This window comes from Schistocerca americana, chromosome 7 (genome assembly GCF_021461395.2).
Source record: "Schistocerca americana isolate TAMUIC-IGC-003095 chromosome 7, iqSchAmer2.1, whole genome shotgun sequence".
Taxonomy (NCBI): domain Eukaryota; kingdom Metazoa; phylum Arthropoda; class Insecta; order Orthoptera; family Acrididae; genus Schistocerca; species Schistocerca americana.
Window position 1 is genome coordinate 332,773,877 of NC_060125.1, and position 10,675 is coordinate 332,784,551.

Sequence of the window (10,675 nt, forward strand, 5' to 3'; positions counted from 1 at the left end):
CTGTTCCGTGTCAGTTTATCATTGTATATAAATATTCCTTAACGTGGTCACGCAGTTTGAACTCGATGTTCAGCTAATCCATTCATCATCTTCAATGCAGTGATACAAATTAAAGATGTATGTACTTCTCTAATTGTACAAAGTCGGGAGGGATAAGGGGAGTTCTCGACGAAGATGTAAATGGGTACTGAATTAGATGGAGAGACAGGCGAATGTTATGGAGAGCCATTCCGTTTGGCCATTTATTGCAAACTAGAAAAACGTAGCATCACGATAACAAAGAAACAAAACGTAACAAAAGGAACAGACTTTGTAACATGTCAGGTTTGGTGTGTGGACGATGTCCTCGAGGTCGATCACCAGTGGTGGCCGTGGCCGCCTCCGCCGCCGCCGCCGCCGTGGCCGCCGTGGCCGCCGCCGCCGCCGCCGCCGCCACCGCCGCCGCTGCTGAAGCCCCAGTGCTTGTGTTCGTCGTGGCCGCCCTTCTTGCCGTAGTCGGAGTGGTGGCCGTGGTGCGACTCGTGGCCGCCGGCGCCCTTCCAGCCCTTGTGGTCGTGGTGGTGGTGGCCCTTCTCGTGGTGGCCCTTCTTGCCGTGGTCGCCGTGGTGGTGGCCGGACTTGTGGTGTCCGCCCTTGTGGTGGCCGCCCTTCTTGCCCTCGTGGTGGTGGTGGTAGCCGCCATGCTTGCTGTGGTGGCCCTCGTCGTGGTGCTCGTCGTAGAACTCCTTGTTCTTCTTGTACTCGTCCAGCTTGTGGATCTGAGAAAGCACAGGGTACGTTAGTGGTAAGTCGCTGGAACACACTCTACCGACAACAGAATCCTTAGACAACCCGAGGGACTTTTCTCTGTATAGACAGATGGCCAGCAAGGTGAATTAACTGCAATTGATTTGGTCTCTCAAATGCAAAATGCGTAAGACATTTTACATTTTCTTCGGAAGAAAACAGAGGGATATGAAATTTCATGTCTCTCCGAACTCTGCACGACAGGTATGGACATAAAATGTCGAATAGAAATCTCTTGTTACTCTTTGATCGCACGCTAGATCTCAGATTCCGATTTTATGATTCTACATTTAGTCGGTACATTTATACACAAAAATCAGTAACAATTGAGGTGTGAACCTCGTTAGAAATTTTACGGTAAGTAAATGGAAGTGGGGAGTTGTTCCTCGCAATAGAGGAGGAAGCACTGGAATATCCTGAATAATGAAGGTATCGGCAGCTTCAGTTGGTCATACTGGGAAAACTAGCAAACTAAAGCCCTAGGGGCAGGAATATGAAGCAATGGACAAGACTCCGAACCGTTCAGTGAACCACTGTTCACTGAAACTTATCCAGATAGGCTGAATTATAAGATCGTAAATATCCTATTATGGACGCACATCGCAATATGAAGTGAAGCGCAATCTTGCGATTAGACTGTGTAACAATTCGTCGTTAACTTAGTTCTTGATTGATTGGATGTACTGAGCTATAACATTGCTGCCCTCATACTGGCCCTCAGCCTAGCTGCAAAAAAACAGCTATCTCCAGCCTACTTCGTGGGTTTGATGGTTCCAGTTACCCCTTTTCTCCTCGCTATTTTGTTGTTAGAGACGTGTGGCGCTTCCACCACTTTGCTTTCAAAGCATCTGGTAGTCTCCCTTGGTGCTGGGCCTCTATTTCCAGTCCGTTTGCATATACAGAGTGTCCCAAAGAAAAAACTGACAAACTATATGGACAGATTCCTTACAAAAAAACAAAAAAACAATATCTAGTAAACATGGGCTCTAAAATGCGGACCTTAAGAGCTATAAGAAATAGTACATCTTCGCTACTACGAAAGAGATCTCTTCCATTGCTTTCAATATTCTGGGAGGAAGTATGGACCAAACCATGAAAAAATGTCGAATAAACATCGGTGCCAAAAATCCTTATTTAACGAGCAATGAACACTTGTTCATCTTCGCTAATGTGAAACACATCTCTTCTACTGAAGAAGTGCTCATAACTCGCAAGGTACAATATGAATTTTAGACCCCATGTTTTCAAGACTTTTTTCTTGTTTTAGTGTAATGAACTAGTCCAAAGGCTTGTGCGTGTTTTTGGATGCACCTTGTACACAAGGTTAACCACTACTCCACCGAAAACTTCCGTATGTTATTCCTGGATATCTTCTGAGTATTTTAGTACAAGAGACCCGCCATATCTGGTGCCTCGTAGCAGTGTTATTGCATTTCGTTTGGTTTCTTGTCTGAGTTAGCTTTGTATCCGTATTGTACTAAAAATAATGCACAGCAGCGCAAATGTTGAAGGTATGGGCTGTGTGTCTTGTTTACACTTGCTCACAGCACCTGCCGTAGTCAAAAGTAATGTCCTCTATTCGTCGTTGCCCTCAAGTTTGTATTGCTACGCACGGTTCTGTCTGGAGTTTTGTTGTCCGACAGTGTTGCTTGTACGTTGACAGTGGTACACAGCAGTACAATGAATAGGTTTACTGATGAAAACTTTGATCCGGTATGAGCCTCGTGTGAGCGATTCTAAGCACTTCAGCCTGGAACCGCGCGACAGCTACGGTCGCAGGTTCGAATCCTGCCTCGGGCATGGATGTGTGTGATGTCCTTAGGTCAGTTAGGTTTAATTAGTTCTAAGTTCTAGGCGACTGATGACCTGAGAAGTTGAGTCGCATAGTGCTCAGAGCCATTTGAACCATTTGAACCTGCCTCGGGCATGGATGTGTGTGATGTCCTTAGGTTAGATAGGTTTAAGTAGTTCTAAGTTCTAGGGGACTGATGACCTCAGATGTTAAGTCCCATAGCGCTCAGAGCCATTTGAACCGTTTTTATGAGCCTCGTGTATGGCTTCAGGGAACGCAATGGAAGAGCGGCAGAACAACGTTAAGCTAAGCTGTTAGAGCACCAATGGCGACAGCGTCACAGCACTGCTGAGTCTGAGGATTCTTGCATTACTCCGTTTTATGTGTTGCACGTTTTGGCTATTGCACATCACAGATTTATTCAATTTTATGAAGAGGTTCCCTGAAAGCTGACTGCTGTAACAAATAAAGTATTATTCTGTAACGAGACATCGGAGGCCGTGAGTCCTTTATACATAGTCACTCAGACAATATCCCTGAAAAATCTCTAAAAGTTTTTTCTCAGAACATCGGGTTTATTCTTTATATACAGGGTGTCACTCTTGAAACTCGTGAGGCCCAATTTTGCCGTTGTTACCGCACGTAACTAAAATTTCCTTTTTAAAAAAAGTGTAGCTGTATTCAGCACAAACTAATTCTACTCATCATGTCTTTCGCGTTGCACATGGCGTCGACGCGAAGCGTCAGTTGTTTGCAATTACAAATAAAATGTTTTTCAAATCGGTTCTTTACGTGCTCATTCGATAGCGTGGCTCCAGATTATACTATTCCGGTACTCGCTTTATCTATATATTTTTACGGGCACAGTACAACACGAAGAATAACCAGTGCTCCAGCAGCTACAGACCTAGCCTCGCCCGTAGTGGCTGCTAACTGTATGCAGCAGCGCTAAGCAGCCTGTGGTGCAGTACTGGTTGTTCTTCGTGTTTTACGCTCCTTGTTTATAGGTATCGATGAAAATTTTTGTAGTGGACTAATCTGGGAGCGCTCTACCTAACAGACGGGTAAAATTCCGCTTTAAAAATAATTTTCTTCGTAAACATACCGACGCCTTTCGTCGTCACTGATCGCCACGTGAAGGACAGAATGAGCAGTAACTGTTTGACTCCAGTTACTCATGGTAAAGTGCAAGTATCTGTAGAAATATTAGTGAAAATGCACCTGATGATATGTTTCTACTTTGGACATCATCAGCTATCATGCTACCAGAATATCTAAAGTCGATTATCAGCCTCTCCATCTCATTTCGACAAACTAATTCTCTGAGTATCAGCTGATTGAATTGTGCTAGAGTAAGTTATCTTGGCCTCTGTGTCTATAGTTGCGTGACACCATGTCCACCATATATTGCTATCTACAAGCTAGACCTTTGTTTTACATCATGACACATACACAGAGTTCCAGGGCTAATCTATCTACTGTACCTTTGTTGCGTTGATATTGGCACTGAACTAATGGGGCATATATTGCCACCTTGAAGCTGTTTTACTGTATCTTTGCCGCCTTAATACTCACGCTAAACTAATTAGGATCCTTAGTAAGGATAGAAATTGGAGTAATGAATCAAAATTTGTCACACTTGAAATCGGGCCTGCTGCATACACCCCAGTTTTGTACGTAATGGGGAAATCCTACTCGTAACTAAGGCATAGGAGATCTACCGATCTGATGGAATTACGTTTTCTTGTAGACATACTGAGAAGCTGAAGTAATGATTTATAATTTGTGCCAAAGTCGGGACCTGAACCAGGGTTGCACATGAACTAGTAAAAGTACAGTAAACAATTCTCCTCGGCTTATTAAGTCGACGCGTTATCGACTACACTACCCAGTATTTGTAGATAACCCAGCTGCACGAAGTACACTAGTCCATTGCCCTCCCTAACACAAACTTCGTTTTATGCCCCAGCCCATCTTGATTTCCCCGTTCTTGAATCGTCAGTACTGCTGAGGATCGCCGATATTGGAGTAGCACCCAGCTTTGTACGTAACTGTTAAATCCTGCCTGTACCTGAGGTGTAGGTGACCACTTGATCTGACGGAATTACATTTTAAAGGAGACGTATTGAGTCTCAGATTTATCTTCGATATGGGTAGAAACTCTGTCTGAACAGGCCTCTGAAGGTCCAACGGTACCGAGCGACCGACATGTCACCCTCTACGAGCAGGCGTCACTGAATGCAGTTACGGAAGGGCATGTGTTCGGCTCACAGCTCTCCCAGTAGTAGTTAGTTTTCGTGACCAGAGCCGCTACTTTTCAACCAACTGGTCTCAAAAGGGCTGAGTGCATCCCGTTCGCCAACAGCGCTCGGCAGACCCACACAGTCACCCATCCAAGTGCTAAACAAGTGCAGCAGTTCTAAACTTCGGCGTTTTTATCGGAAGTGGTGTTACCACAGTGGCAAGGCAATTGGCCCAATAAGGGCAGAAGCTGAAATAATGAATATGATCGCTGTCCCCAACGCCATTCCCATTGTGGGGAGTTTCAAGTACAGTGTCAGTTACCCATTCTTTTCGCTGCGTGAACGCACCTCATGGTGTCCCTTGGTGCTGTGGCCCTTGTTGTAGCTGCCCTTCTCGCCGTACTTGTGGCCCTTCTCGCCCTTGGCGCCGTAGTGGTGTTCGCCGTAGTGGCCGCCCTCGTCGTGGTGGCTCTTCTTGTGGCCGCCGTGGTCAGAGTAGTGGCCGCTGTGGCCCTCCTTGTCGTGGTGGCCCTTCTCGCCCTTCTCGTAGCCGTGGTGGCCCTTGTAGCCCTTGTCGCCCTTGCCGCCGTGCGACGAGTGGTGGCCGGAGTGGTGCTCGTCGCCGCCGCCCTTCTCCCAGTGGTGGCCGTGGTGCGAGGCGGCCGCCACCATGTCGTCGAGCTCCACGACGTCGCCAAGACTGCGGGCAGTGGTGATGCCCAGTAGCGCCGAGGCCACCGCGGCGAACGCCACCAGCAGAAGGCACCAGCGTGTCGCCATGGCGCTCCTTGCCGGACGCTAAGCTTGTGGTACGTCTTGCCGACGGCGCGTCCAGCTTTTATAGCAGCCCCTTCCCTCCCGGCGGCCTCTGCTGCTCCTCTCGGTCGGTCGGCGCTTTCTCTCGTTTCCACCCTGGCGGTGCGGCAAAGAGAAGAAAATGACAGCGCACAGCGGCCGGGCTCGACAAGTTGGTGTCGCGCAAGAAGCGCGCCCGCTTGCGGCGCCCAGCATTTTGTGGTGGCGCCGATTTCCCGTTCGTCTGCACCAGCGAGCAGCGGTTCCGGGCGGGGCGTGCCGCGACGACGCAACCGGTGCTCCGCCCCTGCCGGCTCTTACTTAATGCGAAAAGCGTCGCCGCCGCCGCCAAAATGAAGTTATAAAATCTCGGCGCAGACCACTCGGTGCCCCCATATTGATGCTTATGTCGTACCGAAACCTCCTGATATAACGAAATGACTAGTCAGAGGAGTGCACTGTTTACAGATCTCTCAAATGCTCTTTTTCACTTGGAGCAAGCAGCGATGCTATTGTTTACTTCTTACAGCGCTGACATTCGTTGCACCTGAACTAATAAAAATGCAGTAAACGATTCAGAGCTGTCAAGTTCTCCTAGGCGTTTCACCTTCAATGTCAGCGAAGTTCTCGTAATACACAAAAAACATGAAATTTACGTTACCTTACAAACTTCTTACTGTCGATTTTGTATTGTTTACAGAAGTATCTAAGGGTGACTACGTTTTAAGATTTCAGTACCTCAATCTGCAAAAACGAGGACCTTGTAGGAGCGCTTTGTTGCCATCTGTCTGCTTATCTGACAGACTGTTAAGAATTTTTCTTCTCTTGAACACACTGGCTTATCAATTCACATGTACGTCACGTATTAAGATTTATGGCCCTTCGCCGGTGCAAAAGGTTTAAGCTTTTTAAATCAATGCAATCTAAACGTTCGGCCATTTAACTCACACATTTTGAATTTCGCAAACCCACGCATCAAAATCCATATGGTGCTTCCCTTTCACTTGGAATCGTGAAATTCGGCAAAAAGCAGGGTTTCACAGTGCAGGTAAAACAATCCGAAAATTGTTAAGCTGTAGTTATATAACACGAAGACAATTTTGGCCTTTTTTGCTCGGTCTGTCTGTCTGTCTGTCTGTTAAGACCAGTTTTGCTGCGGAACAGGTTAGCATATAACATTGAAATTTATGACTCTTACTAAGAAGTACGGTCCCCTGGCGGCGTAAAATATCCAAGAACGTAGGTCAAAGTAGCTAATTAGAAGATTCGGCGATTTATGTTACACATTTTGATACTCTTATATTGCATTCGCAAAACGTAAAGTGTACTTCTCGCTGACGTAGAATAATGGAATTTGGCGAGAAACAAGGTTTCACTGTACAAGTAAAGTAATAAAAATCTGAAAAGTGTTAAATTCTGTTTATATCACATAAAATCATCTTTTTGTCACTAGAACATACGCTGCATTTATCATCCGTCAAAATCATAATGGACGAATATTACTGCATGGAAACATAACATGCAAGTGGTGTCACGTTTTACTAAGAAGATAAAAAATATTTTATTCAATCTTGTATATTTACTTAAATAAACTGAAGTCCCCTGCTCGCTTCTTTTTGTCTATCCGTGCTAATCTGAGGAACTACTTTAGAGAATTTGATACAAACTTGCAATTCTCTGGACCGATAGGTTGCCACTACTTATTTCGAAAACAGGCAAAAATCTTTGAAATTCTCGATTCCCAGGATTAATGAACTATACAAATATATACACATTTAAGTAAATACTCGCACTTGGCCAGTTTTTTCCCTAAAATCTCCACATTTACTAGCTCACGTTATATTCCTGTCCTAATCTCTAAAGCCTGCCGGTGTGGCCGAGCGGTTCTAGGCGCTTCAGTCTGGAACCGCGCGACCGCCATTTGAACCTTATCTCTAAGAATTTTGATGCTTCTACTCTCTATTGCGGGATTTTACATAGAATTCTTCTAGTGGCTGAACACCCGGTGACATCGGAAGAATTCTGAAGAGGATGCCAGAATAGTGGTCTAAATGGTCAGCATTCTAGAAGTTTGAAGAATTTTACGTCAATGACAACTGCCAGGAAAGATTTCAGACTTACTCAAACCACGATTCATTCTTGTCACCTTCTCACGTTTTCTAGTATCCAATTTGTTCTTCCTTCAGATAGCAGTGACTTTTATATGGGATTTTATCATCCAGTCAGCGAATACGGGCGGGTACTCAAAAACAATGCAACACATATTTTACTGAAAGCATGTTGTTTTTATTCATGATTCCAGTACACCATATTATTCTTCACTGCCAGCCCCCACACAATCTTCAAGCGTCTATGAATTATCTGCGATGCTCTGGTCTTCCTCCAAAAGATACTCAGTGACATTTCTCTGTTTGAAACGCACTTCCATTACAGAAGCTATTTTGAAGGCTACGTATAGCACCGCCATCTTTCGGGAGTTCATAAAACTATATGGGCTAAAGCGGGAATATTCCACCATGTCCAACAATAAATTCTGCAATTTTCAGCCAAAATTGGCTGAGAAAAAATAATCGTTTGCTTTACTTATTTAACTTCCTTTGTATTTTGTATGATGGTTGGAACTTTGGCAATCAAAACTATTTATTTACAACTTAAACAGGTAAGTGTTTTACTGTCCGTCAGAATAGTTATCAACATTGTGTATAGCCAGTTGCCAGCGTTGTGAATGTTGTAGCAGCGCCGGTTGTTTTGATTATTCGAGTGGAGTCCTCTACTGCCCGCGAATCTCTGTAACAATTCTGAATCGGATGCCATGTGGTTTCCAGCAATTTAGGAACCACGTGGACGTGGCAAAGTGAGTGTGGTGGTTGACACAGTACATCTCACCCAAATGAATATAACAAATGAGTCACAACTTGCGCTATATGCGGCCGAGCATTCAAGAGCGTACCGTGAAGAAATTGTCGCTGCTTTACTCTCCAAGCTGGTAGCAAGCGTGTTCCAAAAACGCTTAGAGAAAGGAGCTGCGACGCTTTCTGTCTGATCCTTCCGTCGTTTTGTAGGATAGTTCCCGCTAGCACATCGCGCAAGTTGTGATCGATTTGTTCGATAGAGGGGCTGGAAAGTGCTGTACCACCCACCGCCTTCCACGAACTCAAGCCGTTGTGACTTCAACTTGACTCCTAAATTGAAGGAAGCTCTTAGTGGCTTTCGCTTCAGAACTGTTACAGACATTCGTAGGTCAATAAACCGCTCTGTTCGACCTATCAACACAAATGACCCTGCTAAGGGTATCCTACCTCTTCCACATAGCTGGCAACTGCTTATACGCAATGCTGGTGACTACACTGAAGGACAGTAAAACTTAGAAATATATATCTATTTTGTATAAGGTGTAAATAAGCATTTGCTACTATTGCAGTTTTATTATCGTAATATTTAAAGCTATACTTGTAATTACGTTCTCATAATAATTATAACATTTATGGCAGAGAATTCTCACTATAGTAGTACATCGTAGGTGGTTGGCGTAGACGCGATTTCTTTTTATGGCTTACTTTTCTTTTAATCTTCATTTCAGTCTTAATGTCAGTGAAATTCGTGTTTCTACTTAAATCAGAAACCTACATTTAGTAGTGATTCCTTACTTAAAATCATATCTTTATCGTTGTATAATAAAACATGCATTTTCCTGTTGTCCGCTCCTTCGATACACAAGAAACTACGTAATTTTTTAGGAGGGGTGTGGGTGCGGATGGAGAGGCAATGATACAAAATATAGTTATACATAATATTCCCCTCAAAAATATAAAAAGGCCTTCCAGTTTGAGCTAAATGGAGCGTGTACAAACGCTGCTACATCCAATCATTCATTACACAGACATTATACTACAAGGTGTTTCTCAGGAAAATTCTCAGCGCCTGGAAGCGATTATGAACACCTGTGTTCGATATATCTGTGATGATCATATGTCAGCATCATACACACAGCTATCCTGACTGTGCAGACAAGCGCAGAGGTTTCCACACCTAGTGCCTTCTCTACTGTCTTATCAGCTTACACTGCCCCTCATATCTCTCCTCGATCTTAATACCCCTTTCCGAACCACGTGGCGGAAACGTCCATTACCATCAGAGCAAAATCCGTTCTTTCCCACTCCATCGCTCAGCCATTCTTTCGAAGTTCTTTTCATAGCAGGCAACTGATTCTAGAATAACCTCCATCATTATATTACAGAAATGAATATCACGTCCCACTTCAAAACACAATAACACATCTACTGAAGCAACACTAATGACTACTGTTGTCCCTGTACGCACTCATTATTCCATAACATAGTTCATTTCATCCAAATGTTCCTTATTTCCCACTGTTCTCAGAGGATCTACTTGAATTCCCGTTTCCCAAAACTCGCTATATCAGAAAATATTAATTTCGTACACACATAAACACTTCTTGTATTTGCCATATGTATTATTCTTGTCATTAACATTAATATTGTCATTGTCATTACTAGTCGTAGCAGCAGCAGTTGTAGATGTACTGCCAGTATCAACTTTATTAGTTCCTAGTTAGTACCGCTTACACTCATCGTCACCAGATACACTTAAATTTTTTTCCAATTTTTTTATACGAAACTTAATGATTTGCCTTAGGTAACTACGGGGCAACGGCCTTGCCGCAGTGGATACCCGGGTTCCCGTGAGATCACGGAAGATAAGCGCTGTTGGGCGTTGTCGGCACTTGGATGGGTTACCATCCGGGCCGCCATGTGCTGTTCCCAATTTTCGGGGTGCACTCAGCGTCGTGAAGCCAATTGAGCAGCTACTCGACCGAATAGTAGCGGCTCCGGTCAAAGAAAACCATCATAACGACCGGGAGAGCGGTGTGCTGGCCACGCACCCCTCCTATCCGCATTCTCACCTGAGGATGACACGGCGGTCGGATGGTCCCGATGGGCCAAGTGTGGCCTGAAAACGGAGTGTGCTTAGGTAACTATGATGTGAAAGATCTCTTATGTGTGAAACGGTGGTAGGATGTAAGAGAAAGCCTGAAGAA

At 44.6% G+C, this 10,675-nt stretch overlaps 1 protein-coding gene across 1 annotated transcript; it reads right to left on the bottom strand.

The window, feature by feature from the left end:
• Positions 1 to 401: 401 nt before the first annotated feature.
• Positions 402 to 5,603, bottom strand: LOC124622631 (cold and drought-regulated protein CORA-like; the record flags this gene model as incomplete). The annotated part of the gene is made up of 2 exons (XM_047148408.1): positions 5,170 to 5,603; positions 402 to 758 (listed from the first exon to the last, which is right to left on the bottom strand). Coding segments are annotated over exons 1-2 (789 nt in total), but the record flags the coding sequence as incomplete, so codon positions are not given.
• Between the last annotated feature and the right edge of the window lie 5,072 nt (positions 5,604 to 10,675).